This window comes from Caloenas nicobarica, chromosome 1 (assembly GCF_036013445.1).
Source record: "Caloenas nicobarica isolate bCalNic1 chromosome 1, bCalNic1.hap1, whole genome shotgun sequence".
Lineage (NCBI taxonomy): Eukaryota > Metazoa > Chordata > Aves > Columbiformes > Columbidae > Caloenas > Caloenas nicobarica.
The window spans coordinates 27,113,679-27,138,737 of record NC_088245.1 but is presented as its reverse complement, the minus strand read 5'-3'; the positions used below and the strand labels follow the sequence as shown (position 1 = coordinate 27,138,737).

General features: G+C 38.3%; 1 protein-coding gene across 1 annotated transcript in view; it reads left to right on the top strand.

The window, feature by feature from the left end:
- The window catches only part of CFTR (CF transmembrane conductance regulator), an 88,393-nt gene that overhangs the window by 48,060 nt on the left and 15,274 nt on the right, over positions 1 to 25,059 (top strand). The window contains exons 14-22 of the mRNA XM_065633619.1: positions 477 to 1,209; positions 2,390 to 2,518; positions 4,790 to 4,827; positions 6,111 to 6,364; positions 7,392 to 7,471; positions 11,497 to 11,647; positions 12,761 to 12,988; positions 15,021 to 15,121; positions 23,040 to 23,282. Of these exons, the coding sequence (XP_065489691.1) occupies positions 477 to 1,209; positions 2,390 to 2,518; positions 4,790 to 4,827; positions 6,111 to 6,364; positions 7,392 to 7,471; positions 11,497 to 11,647; positions 12,761 to 12,988; positions 15,021 to 15,121; positions 23,040 to 23,282 (1,957 nt within the window). The remainder of the gene's footprint in view (positions 1 to 476; positions 1,210 to 2,389; positions 2,519 to 4,789; positions 4,828 to 6,110; positions 6,365 to 7,391; positions 7,472 to 11,496; positions 11,648 to 12,760; positions 12,989 to 15,020; positions 15,122 to 23,039; positions 23,283 to 25,059) is intronic.

Genomic DNA, 25,059 nt, shown 5'->3' with positions numbered 1-25,059 from the left:
ACCTGAAGGTGCCCACTGACCGAGAGGTTGGCAGCAGGTTGACCAAGGAAAGAGACTTTTGGCTTGTTCTGGTGGTGTAGCTCAAAACAGTAAGGACACACACTGCCACCCATGAGCTTCTCCATCACCATGAGTTTGAAGTTTTGAAAACGAGCTAATGCTTTAAAGTTTGGCAGCAAAAGATCTAAGTAACCCCAAGACGAAAAGAAATATTTCATTTTGATGTTGAACTCTGCTTTTTGGATTGATGTGAAAATGATTAAATGTTCTCCCCCTTTTTTTCTATTCTTCCAATAAAGTACCCACCCTTTACACAGCTCAGCCTTACCACATTCCTTTGTAGTTTGAGGGAGCACCCAAGACAGCTCATACTGGGAGGGGTAGGTAAAAGCAAATAGATTGAAAGTGGAAGGCATAAAAGCAACATTTAATCATGAAGAAAAAAATCTAATTTTTAACACTTTCATCTTTTATAGCTGTGTGTGCAAGTTGATGGCAAATAAAACTAGGATCTTGGTTACTTCAAAACTGGAACATTTAAAGATTGCTGACAAAATATTAATTTTACATGAGGGGAGCTGCTATTTCTATGGAACGTTTTCCGAACTTCAGGGTCAACGGCCAGACTTCAGCTCAGAGCTGATGGGATTTGATTCTTTTGATCAGTTCAGTGCAGAGAGAAGAAATTCAATTCTAACTGAGACTCTCCGACGATTTTCCTTTGAAGGAGAAGGCATGGGATCACGAAATGAAATAAAGAAGCAATCTTTTAAGCAGACATCAGATTTTAATGACAAAAGGAAGAACTCCATAATTATTAACCCCCTTAATGCAAGTAGGAAGTTCTCAGTAGTGCAGAGGAATGGGATGCAGGTCCATGGCATAGAAGATGGCCACAATGACCCACCAGAAAGGAGGCTCTCGCTGGTACCTGACTTGGAACAGGGAGATGTGGGGCTGCTTCGGACAAAAATGCTACACACTGATCATCTGCTGCAAGCTCGGAGGAGGCAATCGGTGTTAAACCTCATGACGGGCACCTCCGTGAACTACGGATCAAACTTTCCCAAAAAGGGAAGTACAACATTTCGGAAAATGTCTGTGGTGCCTCAGACAAACCTGTCTTCTGAGATCGATATCTACACCAGGCGCTTGTCTCGAGACAGTGTCTTGGACATAACTGATGAAATAAATGAAGAGGATTTGAAGGTGTGTGTTGATTTTCATTCGTCTTGCTTTTTGATATGGTGATAGTTTGGTGCAATATACTCCTTACATATTTTTCTACTTGACTTTGTAATTCCTAATGCAGTACTTCTCTGTGGAATATCTTTTCGGAATATCTCTGATTTTTTTAAAACTCAAATATTATCTTGAAATCATTGAAATCCTCAGAAATTAGTTTTGACTGATTTTTTGTAGTGTTTGCTATTTTTAGAGAATTTCGGTACAGAATTTTAATCTTTTGCACTTTAATCTACCTTTAAGATTACTTATGTTAAAATGAAATTTGAAACCGTAACGTGGAAAAACATTGTTTTAAAACATTCATGTAAAATTGACATTTGAAACGTTAAGGCTTATGGAAAAAAATACATTTGAAGTACTGGAATTGGGTCCAATTTGGCAAATTTGTCAGACTGCTTAGCTCTTATGTTCTGATACAGTTAATGAACAGAGGAGTAAGCTGGATTTTACTCTTTTTTTGTGGATGTGCTGGGAATTTTGCAATTATGGTTGGGTTTTTTACCAAGAACTGGGCCAAAATTCCTTTTTTCTAATAACGATTAAGTGGTCATGATGAACTCCTTTTATTTTCAAAACTGACAGCTTTTCACAGAACAGGAAAATTTTCTAAAGTAGTTTCCTAGGTGGAAAAAAGTCTACAAGAAATACTTAAACTCATAAATTACTGAAGCACTGCTCTTTTTTTCTTCTGCTTTGTTGATCTCAGCAGAAAAACAAACAAACAAACAAACAAATACAACAAGGAAACAAAACAAAACCCCCCCACCCACCACCAAAAACCAAGCAAACCAACCCTCAGATTATTTACAAATTTAGTCTAACAGCACAATAATAATCTTCATTGAAAGAAAATAGCTATTGACTAATGATTTCTGGTCTTCTAGTAGTGCTGGACAAATCTTTGTTGTTTCTTTCATGGTTGTCTGAAAATTTGAAATAATCTCTAAACAGTGTTGTTATATCAAAGAGTACTCAACCAGGCAGCACCTTTCTCTCCAGTCATTGTCAACCAATTTGAATGCTGCAGTTCAATTATTTGGAGTGAGTTAGCAGAAAGAATGACAGCATTCATGTGTCAAAAATTCTCTCATCTATAGGTGTTATTATCATTCTGACTATGGTCTTATCAATTCTTTGACAGGAATGCTTTACCGATGATACTGAAAGCATGGGTACTGTAACCACATGGAATACCTATTTCAGATACGTTACCATCCACAGAAACTTGATTTTCGTTCTAATTTTGTGTGTGATTGTCTTCTTAGTTGAGGTAAGAAAATCTGTGCTTGATGTTATGTTCAAATGTTTGTTCAAACTGTGTTGTTTGCAATAGAAGAAGAAATGGATAAAGCATGAAGACATTAGCTCATGTATGGATTGCTTATTGGCAACTGCTGTTAAATGATATTGCAATGACTTTTGTACTGTTTAGATGAGCATTTCTCACCAGAGGTAGTGATGAGGGAACAGCAGCAGAAGACTCCCCTTCTCAAATTATCTTGGTTATTTTTCTGCTGCATGGTACCATAAATAAGAATTTTTGGTCTATGCAGGTCTGTTGTTCACAGGTGAATAATCTTCCATTTTGCATTAAAAGATATTTTTGTGGAGCTTTGAGGGGCTAACAACAATAATTACTAGAATTTTTGTGATGAGCACATACATACATTTTGAAGAACTGCTGTCAAAAATGAGTTAGTAGTTTTGCTTGTAGGGAAAGAAAAGTGGTGAGCAGGGCAGAAAGCTGAATTCCTGTGACGACATTGAAAGATGGATGAGGTGTTCCTGCAGCATGCAGAGAAGAATTTTTTCAAGTACAGTGGAAAATGTACTCTTCAGAAAAAGTGCTGAAGAACACCTGCCTGATCCTACAAGTCTGACTATTTTTCATGTAACAGAATTGGCCTGCTTTTTGTCTTGTCTCCCAAATTAGGAAAGACTTTTAGCGTATATACAGAATTTCATGGTGTCCTCTTTTACATTTAATATTCTAAATCAAGCGTTTTTTTTTCTGAGAGAAGGAACATGTTTCGGAGAGAAGACTGGGAGATGGATGAGACTGTATTTATATGTCAGGTTATAAAATATGGTACCAATTTCTCACGGCATTTTTCAACATGAACTGAAAGAAGAGAAGAATCCATTAAGAATATAGGACTAGTTTCTGGCTGATTGCGTCAGTGAAAGATTTTTAGCAGTTCTGTGGTGGCATTCAAACTTCTAGTGTTATCAAGCCTGAAGAAGAATACGATTAATGGTTTCTTGAATTTACACTAATGTTATGTTGCGGGTGATTTAAATTAGCTCTTTTGGACCAGGAATAAAGCTTGGAGCTTAGATCTGGTTTAAACCACCTACAGAAGCAAGACGGTATTTAGATGTGTAGCTGTTCTTATCATGTAGGTTTTATTTTCATGGTAGTGGCAAATAGCTGTGTAAACCTACAACAGTGAAGCTGATTGTGAGTTGTAGGGGAATAGGAAATGTTAACTTTGAGGTATATCGGATTTATCTCCATATATGTAGCATACATTTCTAACCTTGATTACAAATTTTTGGTTTTAAATTAGACTAAAACCTTTCTAAATAATTCAAAAGCCTCATCTTCTAATTGAAGAACAAATCTTATGACAAACAATGTATCAAAGTTAAATTTTCCAGTGTGACTATTGCTTAAGTAAAAGCCTATTGGTAAATTAATGGTCTGGAAGACCTGCAAAAGTTAGTGGCTCCCAAGGAGAAGACTTTAATTACATACTGAGCTATTATACTAATGCATTCCCGTACCAGTGCCATAAAAATATATGGGACGAGGGTGCTAGAAAGTATGTTCAGACCCTTGGCAAAAAGGTCATTGGCAGAAATAGAGCAGACTGAAATGTGATGGACTAGTTGTACATCTCCAGTGTCTTAGTGGACAGACAAGAAAATGTGTTACAGCTTTTGTTGAGCACTGAAGCATCTCACAATGAAAAAGGGTTTAATTCCACATTTAATAATATTAAAATAGATTATGTGAAGAATTATGTAGAACTAGCAGCCAAGAAATATCAGATAAATAGATATATCAAAGGTAGATATAAGCTAGCAAGAACAACAGTGCAAAAATAGCAATGTTAAATGTTTGACATTCATATTTGAATAGCTGCCTTCGAAGATATTGAGAGACTCTTTTAGGGCCATCGAGAAATCTTTAAAACTTAAAATATGTTAAAGCATACAGTGAATGTTCCTTATCATTAGGAATGCATTAGCAAGCCTTTGTTAATAGTGTGGTAAAAAACAATGAAAGAATATTTAGGCACTTGAGAGCCTGATTGTAATACAAGTCTAAATGTAGCTTTCCTGGTGGGATGCACTAAATGGTTTCTGTGGAAAGAGGAGCAGATATGACAAGGTTTTTGCTCCAGGGAAGTTTGACTTCCATCCGTTTATTAATATAATGCTACCTCTACAAACAGTTATAAAGTCAGTGGAAGAAGTAAGAAAAAGTATATAACTTGACAAGACAAAAAATTGACTCTGTTTTCTTTGATCACAGGTAGCTGCTTCTCTTGTTGGGTTATGGTTTCTTAAAATGTAAGTATCATTTATTATTATTATTATTTTTTTTAATTTATTATTATTATTTATTTATTAATTATTATTATTATTATCTCAATCATTTATTGAGAAATTGGGGTCTCCTTTACATTGATTTTTGCTATAAATAATGAATAAATTCTGCCAGAATTCTATATGGATAGGCATTCACTTATATTCAATAAAATGGATCATCGATTGATGACCTAAATAGCTCATGTAGGTGTATCTTAACCTGGTACTTCCTTATGTGCTAATAGTCCAATGTTTCGTGCCTTGCTATTGAGCACATATCAATGCTCACAAGACTTTTCCTGGGTCAGCTCACTCTAGAGATGTATGGACTTGATTATCCTGAATACACTGTCGTTCACCGCTGTCTTTCAGAGGTGCCAGGTGAGGCGTTTGCTTAGGAACATTTTAAGGGAGCAATTTCTGGAAGACCTCACGTGTACAATTTCCTCTGCTCACCTGTGAAAACTAACCAAAAGTTGCAGGGTCAGGCAGAGGAAGGTTAAAACACACTGAGCAGCAGTGTGGCTTTTCCTGGGTTAATACTTTTGATCCCTGTTTCAGTCCTGCAGTGCTAAGTCTGTGTGTTTGAGTATATAATAGAAAGCATATGGTGACTTAAGTCTGATCTGGAGGAGGAGGGATTTATGTTGATGTCCCCTTACAATAGGTCACTAAGGCCTTTGATTTTTATAATACACCTGAAGCATTTTACTTCCATAATAATTCACTTTTTCCAACACAAACTATTTTTTATGGTTAAAATAAGCAGATGTGTTTTTCTTGATTAGGCCAGTTTTGCCAGTGATTCAACTGGGTGTAGATTTGCAAAAGACTACCAAAGCAGTGCATTTTCACTGCAGTTTGGAGAAAACTCTTGGAGGGGTTGTAGTTATATACCAATGGCTTAATTTCCAGCTTGGTAAAAACCCTTCATTGCACAATTGCAACTAGTTTCAGAAATTGCTACAAATGCTGATAGGCACCTGAATCACCAAAGGTATCTGAGGAGATGAATAAGTCATTTATTGCCTTGATCCCTGAACACAAGCAGAGTAACTTTGCCTTAGCGCAACATGGATTAGTTCATAATTTATTTTTCATATATGCAGGACAACTTAAAAAAATGACTGGAAATATATATAACTAACCATTAACATAGTTTTAAAACAAATGAATATTGCATTACTATTTGTTTAGTAGAGAAAATAAAAGAGAAAAAACTGCAATTTCCAGTAGTACATTTATTTTTAATTTCCATCGTACAGGACAGCTTTGCAAGCAAATGCAACACAATCAGAAAACAGTACCTCTGACAACCCTCCCGTGATTGTCACTGACACCAGCAGCTACTACATCATTTATATCTACGTGGGAGTGGCAGATACTTTACTTGCCATGGGAATCTTCAGAGGTTTGCCCCTTGTGCATACACTTATAACAGTGTCTAAAACTCTTCATCAAAAGATGGTGCATGCGGTTCTTCATGCACCTATGTCAGCATTCAACTCTTGGAAAGCAGGTAACTGAGATGAGAACTGATTGTCTCATGTATGGGTTTCATTTCAATTAAACTGTTCGTTCTGTTAAAGGATACGGTTGCTTTCCATTTACATTTTCAGATAAGCTGAATGTTAAAAGTTTGCCACATAAAGTAATTTGTGAATCTTTTAATGAACATTGACTACACTTTGTGTAACTTATTTCAGTTGTCAATTCTGATTCTGAAATATCATCTTGTAAGTTAGAGAAAATTAACTGTTAACTCTTTGAGACAATAACTTCTAATGAATCGACTTTGTCTAAAACTACAATAGAAAACATTGTCAGCTATGTGGTGACAAGGAGTCAGGTGTGGATGATAAATGGTACTTTATTTCATGAGCTGTCCTACTAAAATGGCATAAAACATCAGTTAATGTGAATAATGGTATGCATATTCAAATTTGGCTCTGGAATTGATACAAAATTTATTATAAAACTGGGGCAACAAGTTCAACCTCCCACTGCACCTGAAATTCCCATCCCCTTCTTTCTGGTGTGTACCAGATTACAGCAGACACTGGTAAATAATGATACAACACAGGGTTTCTCCTTCATTTTCCCATTATATTCTGTTGTTATCTTGTGATTAATACAGAAATTCTGTTCAGAAGATAAGAAATTGGTGTACAAACTCATACAAATGCTGATGTGTAAATTATCTTTGTATCAGCATAGCCTGCTACATAAGGGTACAGACCTTATTCTTTGTGCCTCTGTTTCCGTCCTGTATAATTATATTTCTTTGGTTTTATTACATTCTCCTGGGTTTTTTTTCTGAGATTGCAAGAGCTGAAACAGAAACTGTGGAGCCAAATTCCTCCCTGGGGAAAGAAACTGTAGCTCCACTAAACTGTAGTGGAATTGCTTGTACTGGAAAAAATCTTGTGCTTATCCTTAATATTTTGTATTCAGAAAAAGTTGTACTTTTTGTTAAGGTAATAAATGTAGGATTTTTGGGGTGTTAAAATGTTTGACTCTTTTTTTTTTCTTCTCTTAATCCATAGGTGGTATGCTTAACAGATTCGCAAAAGACACTGCAGTACTGGATGACTTACTTCCGCTTACAGTATTTGACTTCGTTCAGGTTTGAAGAATAAAAGTTCTAAATTTTGCTGTCTTATAGCATTGTAAAGTTTTAGTAGTACATCATGCAAAATAAATTATATTAATAAGAATAATAACAAGTGGATTTAAACCCCTCTTCCTTTTTTTCAGTCTGTATATGTTTACATAGCTGCTTATCTTGTAAGTCAACTTCATTGTTTCTTTTTTTGAGCTTTTGCCTATATGTGTACCTCCACTGTTTGTGCAAAGTCCTTTTAGTACTCAGGCTCAGAAAGATTTTTGCCCTGCAGGCTGCTACAAGTATCCCTGCTGCTGCCCATATTCAACTTCAAAGGTGCAAAGGGGATTCCTTAGTTTCTTTCAGTTATCTTTGCTCAAGATTAATATTTTTTTCATTCTGTCCTTTGATTTCATTCAGTCATTTTCATGACTTTGCCTCCTTAGCCTCTTCTGTTGCCAGTTGCTAGCATTACCCTTAATTTCCTTCTTCTCTGTTGTTGAATATATTCTTGGGTTTTTTTTCTCTTTTATCTTTTGGGGAAAGTCTTCCAGTCCTGCCTTATTGGGCGGTTTGACCCATGATCATGTGCTTTCAGCTCTTCAATTGGGCAGCTCTAGTCTTTTTTTTTTTTTTTTTCCGCCCTTCACAATTTTGACTGCCTAATTTTGTCTCTTATCCTTTGCATCTTTGTGGCTTCCCCTGAGTCTCTGGGATTTAAACTGAGTCCATCAGGCACTGGATAACTATTTGTGATGGAGGAGAGCTTTAGGTGACTCTACTCCTTGGAGGAATTTTACATCCGTACGAGTTGTGACGTTGCAGACTTTTTATTTTTTTGATAGAAAGGCTTGTTTCCAGCATACCTCCTGGGGAGCTCCATGCATTGCAAAATCTTGAATTTGGTGGCCTCCCAATTCATCCACACTCAAGAGAACATTAAAGAAAAACAGAGATATAGGCAATTCCAGTGTTTCTGAAGGAGGATGCTTTTGTTTGCTCCCCATCCTACTTGTTCTGAGACTTTGTGGATCTGTGTGGATCCCAGTACTCCTCATTAGCATCCCACCACTAATGCTGCAATACCAGCTTTTCCTCAGACAGAGCTGGTTCCGAGAACATTTAAAAACTGAAAGCAAAAGCTTCCCTGGCCCTCCTGTTCCTCTCCACTTTTATTTGGGAGATATGCAGGCCCTGCACAGATTGCCTGTGTCCATCTGTGAGTTTGCTCTGCATTACAAAGCCTACCAACATGATGGCCTTGTCAAAACTGAGTCCCTTTCCTATATTTTCGTTAGTAACGGATAACTTTGACTCATGACTTTAAAGAGACCAGTGCAGCTCCACATGAAGCGGTTCAGGGACATTACAGCTCTAATTCATGTCCTGCTGACTTCACAAAGATTTGCTGAATGAGTAATGATGGACATTGAGACCTTCTTTGAATCATTAATGTCATCTTTGGTGCAGTCAGGATTCACTACTGTCTTATCTGGTGTGGCCATTTTGCTTCTGGTATTTTACATCTGCCACGGGGATGTTATTCCAAAATTATTTTAGTTAGTCTATCTCTACGTTTCAAACTATCTACAAGAAACTGAGTATTTTTTCGTGTTTTCAAGGACAGGGAAAATCCCTAGATTTGGCTTTACTGTTCTGATGGCTTTCAGAAGATGCCTACACTCTAATGTCCCATAGGTTCACCTCTGTGTCCTCAGTCTCATCTGCAGAAGCTCCTGAGCATGCATGATAAGCTGCCCTGTCTTTCCAGGTTCTTTTGGTGAAGATCATTGATCCTAACTGCTGTGTTGAATGCTTTTTGCCAGTGTTGCCTTCATAGAGCATTTCTTCTGATCCTCGTTAGATTCAGACTTGTTTGGCAGCTTCACACTTCCATAGACTCTGCTAATGAACAGTCAGATTCCTCCATGGGTTCAGAGAAATTGCTTTCTCCTCCTCTGCTGATTATTGCAGAGTCACAGAATGGTTGAAGTTGGAAGGGACCCTGGATCTAGGGCCTGAGACCTCTCCAACCTCTCTGCTCAAAGCAGGGTCAGCTAGAGCAGGTTGCCCAGGGCCATGTTGGATTTTGGATATCTCCAAGGGTGGAAACTCCACAACTTCTCTGAGCAACCCGTTCCAGTGTTTGACCATCCCGATGATAAAAATGCTTTTTCGTATGTTTAAATGGAATTTTGTGCATTTCAACTTGTGCCCGTTGCCTCTCATCCCTTAGGCCTGAGAGCTCAGCAGCTGGGGTCACTGCAGCGCAGTGCTGTGGCTCTTAACCGGGCTGCATGAGCCCTCCGCTGCCATTCCCTCAGCACACGCCAAGGTAGCTGGCTTGTGTGTTGCTTTTTGCTACTGCCTTTTTAGAGAAGGTGTCATCTTCTGTTTGAATTTACACTTATTTTGTGTTCGGAGTTTATGAGATAGCACAAATGTTCATGTTTAAATTTTTAGTGAAATAACTGTTGGACCAGCAGTGAGAACAATGTGGCAACATGGTGGCCTTTGCAAAATTTGAGTAAATTAAGAAAACAGGAGCTAAAACAGTGGCTATACGACTGTGAAATCTCAAGTAATGTGAGAGCTGCGTAACTTGGCTCAATATCAGTTGAACAGCCCATTCACATCCTAACAATTAGAGATACAAGAGGTACTAAATTCTGCAGTTCGAAATAGAGTAAACACAAATCCATTATGGCATTGCTACCGGCCAGTGCTGTACAGCCTGCACGAGCATAACCCACGTGTCATTGCGCTTTTAAGAGAAAGGACGAAAACAGTGAAAGGAATCTTTAACCAGTTCAGCTGGTACAGTATTTTTTTTTTTCGTAAACATTGATGCTGCTATTGCACTGCTCAGATTTCTGATTAAAACAAAGGATAGGAAACCTGGCACATGCTTACCTGTTCGTGAAAGAACTCTGACTTGGAGTACTGGGAATTTAAATCCTTCCTTGAATTTATGTGGATGTAGTAGCGAAAGCACCAACTGCAGGTTTCTTCCTAATGTGAAATTAGTTTTGCTTTCCATCTATTTCTATGCTGACTGGTCATTTGCAGTGATGTTTCAATGTGATGTTCATCATTTTGTCCAAATTGTCCATTTGCAGTTGCTTTAGGCTGTTATGTTTGCAGTTTGAAGTGGTTGTTTAGTGTAAAAGGTAACACTGATACAGAGCAGAGCCTTGCTATTATGTCTACACTGATATACTTAATTTTCATTAGATTTAGGTATGAGACAAAAACAGTCTAAGTGCTTGAGGTGCTTCTAGAGTCAAGATCAAGGCCTGATTTAACTAAACCTCTCTGGAGTTACTGAGGAGGAGATCTTATGAGAATGTTAGTAGTCTCTGGTGGATTAAACAGATTAACTCTGAAATGATTTTGTTCCTATTAAGTCGTCTGTTACATTAAAACATTTCTTTTCTTCTGAAACTGCTAATTTTTCACACCCCAAGTCCTCCTCCAACTTATTTCCTGTCTTCTCATCAGAACAAGTAATAGTGCTAGTTTCATATACAGTCCTGTGAGCAAGCGATGATGTGCAACTTCCCACTTTTTCTGACCCTCAGAAAAACGGCTTGGCCCAGAACCTGGAGGAGACTGGCACTCAGGTCCTGGCAGTGAGGCACACCTAGTCCAGACAAGGAGGGGGGCAGCACCATTAGGTTTGGGAGGTGGCTGCAGATTTTGCAAGTGTCATTCTTACAGTTTTCACTGGAGAGGGAGTGCCTGGCTGCCATTGGTTTTGGGCAGCTTCACAATTTAGAAGCCTGCAATACTCTTTGTACTATAGAAAACACTTCTCCCATCTATTAGAAAAGATGGCAGCTTATGCCAACAGGTTATGGATCTGGTCTCAGTTATTCATGATCTTTTCATGGAGTTTTGTTCTCAGCTGCAAATCCTACTTATGTTGGCACTTTATGTTTGTTGAAACAATACGTAGTTGCCATAGGAAGAAGATTCATTACCAATCTCTAGTCTATAAAATGACACTTTTACTATATCAATAGTATTTTTCTTTCATTCTACAGTTAATACTGATTGTGATTGGCGCTATAACAGTAGTCTCAATATTACAACCCTACATCTTCCTGGCATCAGTGCCTGTGATAGCAGCCTTTATTGTGTTAAGGGCATACTTCCTCCACACTTCTCAGCAGCTGAAACAACTGGAATCTGAAGGTAGGAGCAGCAAAATTGGTAGACTTCTAAATCCACAACAAATCAATTGAGAAGTGATTCACTCTTTCACCTCTTCTTTGCCTTTTCTTTTGCAAGATGCCATTGTCTCTGAGAGCAGAACGCATACCTCCTTAAAGCCAGTGCTGTTACTGATCCAGCCAATACTGAGTGCTCTGCTGCCAAAGAGCAATGGAGAAGATCTTTTTAAAGCTGGGCTTTATCATCACTGCAGCTGAAAACAAATAAAGTCCTGACATACAGTTTTCTTGAGAGTAAACGTAACTTGAAAAGTTGTGGTCAGGCTTGGTAAATGCCCTGTGAGTTTCTTGATAATAAAAATTTAGAATGGCTGTATCTTGATTGCAAAGAATTCTTGTTTCTGGTTAAGTTATTTGACTAAATTTCCTTCACTCCCCCCCCTGTTAAGAAACTAACAAGTTCCCAATAAAATGGAAAACCTCATTCTGAAGTGTGGGTTTGCAAATCAGGCATGGTGGCCTGGCTTACAACAAACTGGCAGATCCTCAGCCAATCCATCCTGAATCTTAAACACTGATGATCATCCTCCCTTTTACTTAAGTGTAATTCTCAAGTTCCTTAGATCTAAATCTAAATTTCTTTGATGTTCACAGGGACCCAGCATTTGGGATCCAGCATTGGCTCACCACTTTTTATGTAAAGCAAGATCTTTTTAAAATTATCATGTCAGTACAGTTGAATCCAGACCATTAAAGTATTCAGTGCTAAAAAAAACTTCACTCGATGGAGTTATCAGAATTGCAGGAATTAATTTTGGCTGGAGAGGAGCCGCCTTTCTTTTGTGGCATCTTACAGCAAGCCGGGAACTTCCCCAAGTAGTATGCTAACTATGGAGAATTAGCGTGATCCCTTCCTGGCAATACACTGAATGGAATTTCAACCCATTCATGCAAAGATTGTTGCTGTATATCCTGTGCTAGGATTACTTCAGTCATGTACTCCAACAACTTATGTAAATTAAACACAGACAATAGTTACCCTGCTGTGAATTAGAGCACAGGGCTGCATATTTGCGTTATATCAAAAGTATTTGCTTATGAGTGTTTATGATATTTCTAATTTAAACATTTACAGCTCGGAGTCCAATATTCACTCATCTTGTTACAAGCTTAAAAGGGCTGTGGACGCTGAGAGCTTTTGGACGGCAGCCGTATTTTGAGACCTTATTTCACAAAGCCCTGAACCTACACACAGCAAACTGGTTCCTCTACTTGTCAACGCTGCGCTGGTTCCAGATGAGGATAGAAATTATTTTTGTTGTCTTTTTTGTTGCTGTGGCATTCATTTCTATCATAACTACAGGTATGGGAACTTTACTGGAGTGCTGAAATGGAAGTCTTCTCCTTCTGTTTAACAGCTCAGCTTTAGAAAATTCTGAGGAAATAAGCTGTTGCAAAATTTAGCGTACATTGGAGTCACTGATTTAAGTGTGTCATAATAGTAAACACAGTGTAATTAAAACAGAAATTGCATGATTATTATCTGCAATCTGATGCAGAGGACTCATTGAAGCGATTAATCTGAAAAGAATACCTGAAGGGATAGAACTTTCTTGACTGTAATTGCCGTAAAAGTAATCGCATGTGTTTTAAACCACACTAATGTAACCACGTTAGTGTACTGAAAAGCTTGGATGTTGATTATCATCTGTATAGCTCAAAGTTTTTTAGTAAATAGAAGTTAATGTTCCTCTCATTTGCAAATGGCTGAGACATGCAAAGTTGTAATGATCTTTTAAAGCCACATCAATAGCAGAAAAGGTCATCCGGTTTTCTAATTACCAACCCATTGACTCTTTTCCAATGTGAGCTTTTGCAAATTCCATTCAAAATCCCCTTAAAAACGGCTCACCACTCCTTGAAAACCCAGTGCAGGAATGAGAATCTTACTTGTATTCAAAATGCTGCTCATGGCTGGCTGGGTGTAACCAGGCTTCAACAAGGAGAGAACAGGAGAATAACGTCCCCGAAATGTTGCAATAATTGAGTTCTGTGGAAGAACTCAGCAGGTTTAGCTACAAATTACTTCAAATACAGTTATTAATTCACCATGCTTTTGTTATGTATGTATTTTGATTCTCAGGTATTATTCTTCCTCTCCCAAGTTTTACTGAACTTTATGTGTTGGATCTGGATGCAGTTTCAATACTGTGGTTGCTGAGGAACAAGAATTTGCTGATTTTATGGAGGGTTTTGTTTCTAACAATATCCAAATGTCATTTGGTCATACTTCAGTGTTGAAAAGGAGTTATATAAAAGTGTACATTTTATTGAATATTGTATTGTGTATGAAATGCTGTCCTCTACTTCTTGTATAAGGAGCTCTTCTGATTCTTAGAAAAAGAAATCCAGCCACACAAATGCTTCTGTATAAAAATATGCACCTACAGTACTTTTGTTATAAAGGAGACTTTAAGTTCCCTTTAAATTCCTAGGGAAACAGTATCCCCTGCTGCTCTTCCTATCTTTTACTTTGTGTACTTAGTAGTTTGAGATTTTTTAGGAAAACTGTTTTTTGTCTTACTGTTTTTTCTGGATATTTTATTGTAAACTTTACTGCTACAGATAGTAGGTCCTTGGAACAACACTAAGTTCCTTTTCTTAATCTTTCAGTTTTCAGGAGGAATATTTTGCTTTTATTGTTTACTTCTATAGTTACTCTGATAATGAGATGTCTATAAGCAAAACAAGAGGGAGTTTGTTGAAGAAAGCTGTAGGAGAAATGGAGAAATCATAGAAAGGCATTTGGCTTAAATTCTCAATACCATTTCACAGATAGTGAGATTAAAAATCAACAGTGGGGTAGTTTAAATGCTTATATTGTATTGTATGAACTCATAAAAAAAATCCCTTGCTTGTTTCAGCAGACAATTAAAGCAAAGGAATATGTACCTGCACATTTACAGAACAGTAAGGAGAACATGTCCTCTATTTGTCCAAGAAATGAAAATGTAAACCAGTGCAACTATTTTGAATTTTAAAGTTGTTAGCTGTGGTGTTTTAGATAAGAGTCATTTCACTGATTCATATGTATTGGAAAAAGGAGACGGAAATCAAGATTGCAGAGGACTGATTCTGTTTACAGCTTTAGTACAGAGCTGTAATTTTTTCTTCTGCCAAAGCAAGATTGAGGTTTCTAGTGAATTCAGTGCCAAAGCCAGGTGTTTAACTGACGATTAAGCTCTCAGTTCTTTGTATAGTTAACAAATCCATGTTTTCTCCATGAAATAAAATAGCAGAGAATGTGAATATGTATTTTAAGATATTCATGCTAATTTTCTGGTTTTATTTGCTTTCTGTTTGTGTATAAATTAAATGTGTTTTTCTCTCCACAGGTGAGGGGCCAGGTAGAGTTGGCATTATTCTTACTTTAGCTATGAACATCATGGGAACCTTGCAGTGGGCAGTAAACTCAAGCATAGATGTGGATAGTTTGGTAAGCATAAAATTCACAGTGCTGTGCTTTCTTTTAAGGAGTTGCCTTATTTTATTGATTATGGATGTTCAGTGAATTATTTTCAGAGTTGGATATCAGGCAGATGTATCAGAAAAGTTCCCCTCATACCTTTCATAGCAACCTACCGGCTTTGGCCCAGCACAAACTGAGTTTTTCTATGATCCAAAATTTTCCTAGACTAGAATAGGCAACAGCGAATAATTGCATTTGAGAATTCAGACTGCAGACGTAGCAGTGATGAGAAAACTTCAAAAAGGCTTGGAGTTGTTTTGTTATGATTATATACCTTACCAAGGTACGTAATATACCTTACTTGGTCTGCTTGAGGGCTTTCCACAGCAGATCATGATGGATGTTTTTGAGCTCCTTCCATGCAAAATCAATAGTGATTTAAAAATCACTATTAGCTGAAATTAGTTGTTTAACAAAAATATAATTGGGGCAGATGGTGACAGTGAAGGAATATTTGCCAGTTTGACGTACATTTTTAAAATAAGTGATTCAGCCATCCTGAAATCAGGAAATCCTTAAGAGCCCCCAAACTGGGAATTAACCTCTTACAACATCTAATCTCTTGTTTGCTTGTGTGACTGGTGATAGCCCAGCAAGCCGACTGCTGCACAGGGACACATTTTTTCCTTGTCCACCGATCATTTGGTCCTGACTCTTTCTTTGCTTGTTAGAACAGCCTGCCTTGAAGGGAAAGCACTTTGTGAAAGGGCTTCTTTGCTGTAACTGCAAGACACACCACACAGTAGTTTTGTGACTGATAATGCAGTAAAATGTGCTGTTGGTAAGGCATGACAGTGACAGTAACATTCAATCAGCTCTCATTTGTAACTCCATCTTAGCCCTGTAAGGCATAGTGTGATCACTTTATGTGTAACAATCTGTATAAGAATCATGCGCATGTATTACATGGCTTAATACGAACTGAAGGTGTTTCACAAGAGCAACAATAAGTTTTACTGTAGGATTCAGAGGGTGCTGGACACACCAGTGTTTTAATGAAAAACTTCTCCTTTTTAAAAATACAGTGATGTTAAAATGTCATATAGCATTAGGAATTAACTCTATTTCCCCTGAAAAGAAATAGTAGCAATAAGGAATTAACTCTATTTCCCCTGAAAAGAAAATCTCAAGTTGCTTTAGATGTTTGTGAATACTTTTCTCTATATTAAGACAAACTACTGTACTGGAGCACCAGTTGTACTATGTTAAACACAGTCTTTTAAGGTGCATCAGTTTATAGGTGGATCCTCTGGACTTCTTTCCACAGTGGATGGCTGCCCATCCTTGTCCCATCGATTTTTAGGTAGCCCAGGTGACAAACTAATAGATGTTGCTGGCAGGATGGTTTTCCTAACGTTTAAAAGCTGCTTCTGTGCAGAAGCAAATAAGAAGAGTTTCATGGTTTTAAGATAACGAAATCGCTTCACTGGGTGATGCAGCTGTATTATTTCCCACCCTTTGTTTTCTCTACGTTTAGCACTTCCCTCTCTAAAGACTTTCACAATTATTTGGTTACAGATGTGCTGCAAAGGCTTGCATGTGTGCCTGACTTATACTCTGTTTGGTTATACTCTGTTTTTATCTCAAGGGATATTTTGAAGCTCCCCACAGGACTGGATTGGCTAGAACTGACAAATCTCCATGTGTCTCCAGCTACAGATCTGCACGCACTGCTCTAGGTGACATCACTTTTGCCCTTCCTTGAGCAGCTGTGACATCTGTGCTTGCAAGCCTGCACACAAGCATGCCTGAACATAGAGCACATTTGTAGGTGGTAGTCTTTGGTTGTGAGATAAGCTGGAGTTTTCTGCAAGTGGTTGAAGCCCATGTCTGAAGGCATAGCTGCTGCAATCAGTACATAATATTAAGCTCGTGCTGAGTTGTTGTACAAGATATGCAAGGTACGGGGCACTGGTGAAATAAATGCGTGCAAAGTGACAGGAAGGCAGAACAGGGAAGCAGGATCATGTGAAGAAGGAAAAAATGTGCTGGCCAAACAGATGGGTAGGTGGCAAATTGAACTTTATTCCACACAATCTCCTTCTTGAGCTTTCTGTGACACTGGCATGCCTTTTGAAGAAATCAGAGTTGTAGGTTGAATTTTTTTTTTTTTTTACATACACAGATTTTCTCTTTGAAGCAATTTCTGTTGAACTGGTTTGGCTTTAACTGAAAAATCCCCATTGTCTTTTAATACCTCATAATGGTTTTGGCATTTCTTTCTCTACAGCCCTGACACTTTATCTGCCTTGGTGTTTTGGTTTTGTTTTGTTTTTAAAACATATGTGGTCACTCTGACAGCTATCCATTGTTTCATTTAAAGCTATAAGTTAGGCTAGATTTATCTTTTCGCTTTGATCATTTTTGCTAATATCCCTTTGCTGATTTTTGGTCTTTTCTTGTCCCTCCAGGCAGTCTTGTAGTATTTTAGATTTTTTTTCCTTCATAAGGAAATAGAAAATAAGTTTTCCAGTAAGTGCTGCTTTCACAGATAAGCATTGGCTAGTCCCAGTGGACTGTTGTACTGCTTTATAAACTCTTTCTGCACTGATGTATATCCTGCAGTAGCAGCACTATAACTGAGAAGGACAATTCTTTTTATCAGGGAAGGAGAAAATGCCTTGCTTTTACTGTTGCTGAGATTACTTATATAAGGAGGTATAAAAAGAACCCCCCCAAAAGATATTAAAACCACACTTAGAAAACCTCACAGTGCCCCACCCTCTATATCAGGGATGCTGAAGAATTAAAATAGTATGTGGTACAGAAGAGGACCAAAGAAAAAATTAGAACTGTGAAAAATAATGATGCTTTTGGAGCTGGTTTTCATTCTTTTATTTTCCCATGTTGTTTCAGCTGTTCAATTGGTATTTTTTTTTAACAAGGACATGATCTTAATACTGTTTTTACTATTTTCAGCAGAAAATTGAGAACACTGTTAATTTCTGAAGTTTAAATAGACTAAATACTTGACTAAAATCTGCATCAGAATGATGATTCTCAAAGTGAGGTGTTGGTCATCTGCAAGGGAACAGAATCAAGAAAAACCTGTTAGAACATTGCCTTTTCTGCCTGCAAAGCAGTGTGAGAAAGAGCAAAAAAATGAGCACAAGTTTGACACAAACTAAATATTTCATTTTTGCGGTTTGGAAGAAGAGTATATGTTCTGTAAGCTCACCCAAAACGTAACAGCAGAAGATGCGAAACCTCAGTAAAACCCTATGGTCTGCCTGCGTTGACCCAGTTTTTGCAGCGATTTTAATGCACAGGGGATTTTTACAACATGAGCCATTGGCCCAACCTCTGAGCTGCACACTGTGCTTTCCAGACAGCGTGGTTTTGAGGAGGTGCTTGCGACATGGTCATTGAATACTGTGCGTGTCTGGTTTGGAGAGGGTAACCGCTCTCTTTCTAGCAGAAGAGAGCATAGGGCCTGGTGAAATTAGTTGTATTAGGTTACTTGTAAAAGAGTTACGTCTTCCACTTTCTGGAAATATACATTATATAATTGTATTATGAGTTCTCCTCCAACATTAAGAAGAGTTTAAGTGATATTAATGAGAAAGTAAATTAAAGAATTTGCAATGTTATTAAAATCTCAGTAAAATACAATTAGGCAAAGGTAAAAATAGTGTATTATGCTCGAGACATTTTTAGATAAAAGTAGTAAATATACTCCTTGATTCTAAAGCATTAGTTAGAGAACGTGAATATAGCGGGCACGTTGCTGATGGGAATAATTGATGAGAAACTTGCTGTCACCTACACTATATCTGTCATTATGAATGACAGAAGATTTCTACCTGTGAAAGGAAGAATGGATATCTTTGTAAAATGTTACTGACACTTATGCTACATTCTGCCTAGATGTAAATCATAATGCAAATTACAGAACCAGGAAAGCATCCTTCTGAATTGATTTAAGGTATTAAGCTGTCTAAAATATCTGCATATGAGATGTGACTGATAAATCTGTCAGGGGAGCTGGGACAGATATGAAATTTTCTATTGTAAGGGAAGGCTCTTTGTCCAGTGGGCTTTGTAGCAGATTTTAGCCAGTGTATAATGGGGGGATCTCTTGGGCAATTAGAGGGAATCCCTGACTGTATAAAAGTTCACAGCTCTTGACACAGCTGACAAAGACCTTCATTTCTTAAACAATTCTATTTCTAAAAAGCTAAGATTTTTGAAAGCAGACATACCATTGAACACTGATGTAAATAAATGCATGTTGCTCATTGTGGGGATATACTAAAGACAGACAGGAAGAAAATTGTCAGTCTGATCCAAGGTCTTCCTGTTTGTATCACCAAAATGATATAGCATTCATATATCAACATGATGATGACCATGTCTCTCCATCTTGCAGAGGGGTTGAAATGGAAATTGTAGTTGATAGACTTGGGTATTAGCACACCTTTCAAAACTTCTGTCACAGTTGTGTTTCAAGATACTGAGGTGTAAGCAATTACCCCAATATTTCCTTGCGTAATTGTATGTATATATTTGCTTCCACATGGAAAATCCACCTACCAGTATTTCAACCTGGATTGAAAAGGAGGAAGGAATGGTAATATATCAAGTAGAATCACTTTGCAGAAGGAATTACAAAAGCAGTTTAACAAGGTCAAAGAAAGACATTGAGGTACTGGAGAGAGTTCAGAGAAGGGCAATGAAGCTGATGAGGAGTCTGGAGAACAAGTCTGGTGAGAAATGTCTGAGGGAACTGGGTCTGTTTAGCCTGGAGAAAAGGAGGCTGAGAGGAGACCTTATCACTCTCTGCAACTACCTGAAAGGAGGTTGGAGTGTGAAGGGTGTCGATCTCTTTTCCCAGGTAAAAAGTGATAGGATAAGAGGAAATGGCTCCAAGTTGTGCCAGGGGTGGTTTAGATTGGATATTAGGAAAAATTTCTTCACAGAAAGGGTTGTCAGGCATTGGAACAGGCTGCCTAGGGAAGTGGCTGAGTCACCATCCCTGGAGGTGTTTGGAAGACATGTAGATGAGGTTCTTGGGATACGGTTTAGAGGTGGACTTGGCAGTGCTAGGTTAACGGTTGGACTCAACGATCTTAAAGGTCTTTTCCAATGAAAACGATTCTATTATTATATTCTATGATACTATGTACAAAGGGTTTTCCATAACGCTACTAAAGAGATAAATATTACTGGGAATACAGATTAGAGAACAAATGCTAATAATAAGGCCCAGATACTCCTGGATACAGTAGCTATGAAGGTATCTATCTGTTTATTTATTTTGCTTGAATAATTTCTGACCAATAAGAATTTACGCTATCTTATAGTTTACTCTTGTTATTTACGAAGGTCAAATTCTGGTAAAACGAGTAATCTAGTTAATTAAGTTAGTCGCACTAAGGTGCTTAGGGATCTGAACATAGACTAAGGTCACATCTTATTGAATTGATGGGCTGAAATTTTTTCCTGCATAGCAAGAGAAAAACAGTAGGACATTTTGGAGACTCTAGGACTACCAAGATGAACAACATTCTCTGAAAGTATATGAGAAATTACAGCCTCCACAGAATGGATTAAATTGGAGGTCAAGAAGCAGATAAAGGAGATTTGACAAAATCAGAGTTAGATTTGCAAATGGCCTGAAGTCTGAATGAATACTGCATCTAAGTTTGAGTAAGAGGACAGTGTTTAATCTGGGAAGTTGAAAGGGAAGCAGAAGGTAGAAATGGGATTTAAAAGGTCTGAGGTGGAAATTATATGCAAAAACCAACCTAGCTGTAGGCACATAACTGAAGCCCCTAAGTTAGAATCCTCATCTCCCTAAGTTTCCTGTACAGTCTGTGGAGGGACACATATACCACCCATGACTCAGTCCATCTAAAATCAGAGTCTTCAACTAAATGTATTTGGGTTCTGCAGGTGGGCATTTCAGTGAAACACGTGAAACTGGGCTGGAACAATGCCGCCCCAAGCGTGCAGACCAGCTGGGACATGACGTCCCATCCTGGGGTTCAGGAAGCCTGAGAGGCTGGAGATCTGGTCATGGCCACTTCAAATTAATCCACCAGGCTGGCTGGCAGTGGTGGTGGTAGGTGATAGAATAACTACTGTCACTTTTGGTTAAGAAAGGCAAATGGGAAGTCATTGATGCCACCATCAGTTTGTTAAACAGTCTAAGGACAGGAGACTTTAGAAACTAATTGGAAGAAGTAATCAAAGGCACAGTTGCTTACAGAGTGAATTCACTCAGGTTTGCTGACATTAGGGTTGCATCAGACCAACCTGTGTTTGATGATTTATTTCCCAGACAAAAATAATGTAAGAGACCTCCTTTGTCTTCAGAAAGGCACTGGCTGTGGCTCTGTTTCAGAAATTATGTAAATAAAGGAGATCAGGATTATTACAAGAACTGTAAACTAGTTAATGAGTTGGACAGAAAGCAAATGTCATTAAGCTGTAAGTATTAAGCTGTAGGGAGGCTACTCAACAAAGATTAGATTTGTGACTGAGCTTGTTTTAATCTTTTTTTAATGCTCTCAACAACAACAACAAAAAATTGTGTTGAAGAAGTCTGCCAAAGGCACAAAGCTGAAAGGCAATGTTAGCATGAAGGATGCTGGGAGCCGAAAGGTGACCTCAAATGGCTGACATAAAATAGATTTCAGTAGCCAAAGTGGAGGCTTGAATTTAGGGACTGCTACAATAAAATGTAGATAAGGATCTCTTTGGTTAGAAATGGCTAAGACGGAGGAAAGCTTGACTGACCACTGCTTGATCAGGGGGTGACTATAAGATGTGACTGTGAAGAAAGGGTGTATGATCCTAGGATGTGTTAATCGAGATATACCTAATATAGGTAGGAAAGTATCGATGCCTTCGTACAATACCCTTGTGAAACATCATCCAAAATGCTGTGTACATTCTGGTCAGACAAGAAAGATTAATTTGATCTGGGATGTTTGGAGAAGGAGAACATATGTTAAGAAAGAGGCTTAAACCTGGATTTTCTTTAGTCCTGGAGAACAAAGGATCTAAGGTAGACCTCCATAAATTAATGGAGAAAGCAGCTAGGAAAAAGAACTATTTAGAATTTAAAGTTAATTAATTTACAAGAACGAACTGGCCCATGTACTTAAAAATATGTTTTCTGACCACTTGAGCAGGGAAGTCTAGTGAAAGAGTTGAATTAACTACTTATTAATTGACCTGTGACCTACTTAAAAAAAAGACCAAGAAGATCCCTTCTAGCTCTATGCTCTTTTGAAAATTCACCGAGACTGCTACTAGCAACTTCTGTCTGAAGTTCATGAATTACGGGCCTTGATTATTTCACCTAATATATATAATTACTATAATTCATTATCATGGAACTTACTCCTATTTTTTTGTTAAAAACAATAGATAATTTCTCATAAATACTCAGATGTTAATGTTTGATGATCGTTCCTTTTAAACTGATGCTACTACTTTACATCTTCCAAATTCCAAACAGTCTGCTGATCTTTGGAGACCAATCATTATTCAAGGAACTTCAGTTTTTGGGTTGGGCAACCCTCTACAGGAGGAAGGAGTTGAAGACTCCAGGATTGCTTTCATGGTCATACTTTGTTTCCATAAATACAAGTCATCTGCCGTTTTCAAAATACAGTTTTGAAGGTAGAAAGAGCTATTGTGTCCATTTAAAAATGAAGCAAGTGGAATCACATGTTGGACCAATGTCAGTAGGACAAGAGCAAGAGAATCCAGAGTTCTGTACAAGAAGTATCCTACCTTTGAAAATTATATCATGGTATAACTTACACAGAAAAGATACTCACTGTTCTGGCTAGGAATTAGGAATAATTTGATTTCATTTGTTTTGACAGCTAAGTATTCATTACAATTAGAATACTGTTTGTTTGATTCCTAGATGCGGTCTGTTGGACGAATATTTAAATTCATTGACATGCCTACAGAAGAGACAAAAGACATGAAGCCACAGAAGAATAACCAGCTTTCAGATGCCCTTGTAATTGAAAACAAACATGCAAAGGAAGAGAAGAACTGGCCATCCGGAGGCCAAATGACTGTGAAGGACCTTACGGCTAAATACAGTGAAGGAGGAGCTGCTGTGTTGGAAAACATTTCTTTTTCAATAAGTTCAGGGCAGAGGGTGAGACGATGTTTTGTTGTGTTTGATCTGACTTCTGTTAATATTAACTATAGAAGTGTCATTATAAATCTATTAATTGACTAAAGAGTAGGTTGAGTCCAGTAAGGTTTTGTAAATGAAATTGTCATAAAACAAAAGAATCATCTAGATTACCTGAAGAATAGAAATATCTTGTGTCTCTTCATAAGAAGAGCTCATCTGTAGGACTATTGGCTACAAACAACAAAAAAAAAGGCAAGGGAAATCTGCTCCAGTTATCCTAGAAATCTTAAGGCTATTTACACCTCAGTGGTGCACAGTGGGGATGTTTGCTGGCCATGGGGAGCAGAATATACCAATAAAATACATAGGAGGTCCTCAAGTTGTATTCCTGTGCCTGAAGTTGTCTGCCTTCCCCTCCTGGGAGAGGGAAGCTTGCTGGTGTGCACAGGTGCTGGGGCAGCCCGACCCAGGTGGAGCAGGGCACGAAAGAATACCGGCCGCTGTGCCAAGGGTAACGCACGGCTGGCTCTGGCAGAGGGAGGGTGGAGGTGCCATCTCACCTGTTCGATGAGGGCTCTACGCCACCCCGACTTATTAAATAACAAACCATAACCAGCTCTATTCTTTAGAAGATTGTCAAACCTCTAATTAATCTTCATGCATGGTTGGAGTTGCACCCAAGAAAGAACTTTAGTTTCAGGACAGCAATTAGGCAGATGTTTAACACTTTGCTTTAAGTCCATGCTGAAAGACTGTCCTTGGTGAGGTGGGAGGAAAGGCTTGTGTGATTTCCTGAGCTGGAGCCATGTGGATGAAGGGGAGATTTTAACTCTCCCACGTAGATGAGAAAGCAGGTTCAGTGACAGCTCCACGCCATGAGGCAGCTCTTCACTCCTAGTTTGGATAGCATCAGTCTCTGACAGGTTTGGTAGATCTGTCTTGGTTTACGTGAACTGAATGTTTCACCTACTAAGTTTGAGGGCACCAAAATTTTGAAACCAGGAGTCTGACTTCCTGTAGCACTGTCCCCAAACCGCTCTGCCTTTGGAAGAGAAGCACTTGTGATTCCTGGAGCGTGGAGGTGCGAGTACTGCTGCAGTCTGGTGGATTTACTTCCTGGAAAATCCTTTGAAGCAAGGGAGTATGGAAAATGAAAAATACTTTTGTACTGTACAGAGAGGGAGCAAAGCAATTAAAACAAGGATCTTCTTTTCAATGGTTACGATTTACGAACTCGATCCAATTTTGGTGATGAACCCAGGAGCCAAAGGTAGCATTTTTGGAATTGGAGTGTACTCCTTAAACTGGAAAGGATTTGTCTCTGACCTGTAGGGAAGCACATGTAAAACAAGCAGGAAAGAGGAGAGCTCTCCTCTGCCGAGGAGGTAGAATGGAATGGAATGGAATGGAATGGAGTGGAAAGGAATGGAATGGAGTGGAATGGAATAGAATAGAATAGAATGGAATGGAATGGAATGGAATGGAATAGACTATAATACAATACAATACTTCGGTTGGAAGGGGCCTAAAATGATCATCTAGTCCAACTGCCTGACCGCTTCAGGGCTGACCAAGTTATTAATAAAGGGCATTGTCCAAGTGCCTCTTAAACACTGACAGGCTTGGGGCATCGACCACCTCTCTAGGAAGTCTGTTCCAGTGTTTGACCACCCTCTCAGTGAAGAAATGCTTCCTAATATCTAGTGTAAACCTGCCTTGATGCAGCTTTGAACCATTCCCATGCATCCTGTCACAGGTTACCAAGGAGATGAAATCAGCACCTCCTTTTCCACCA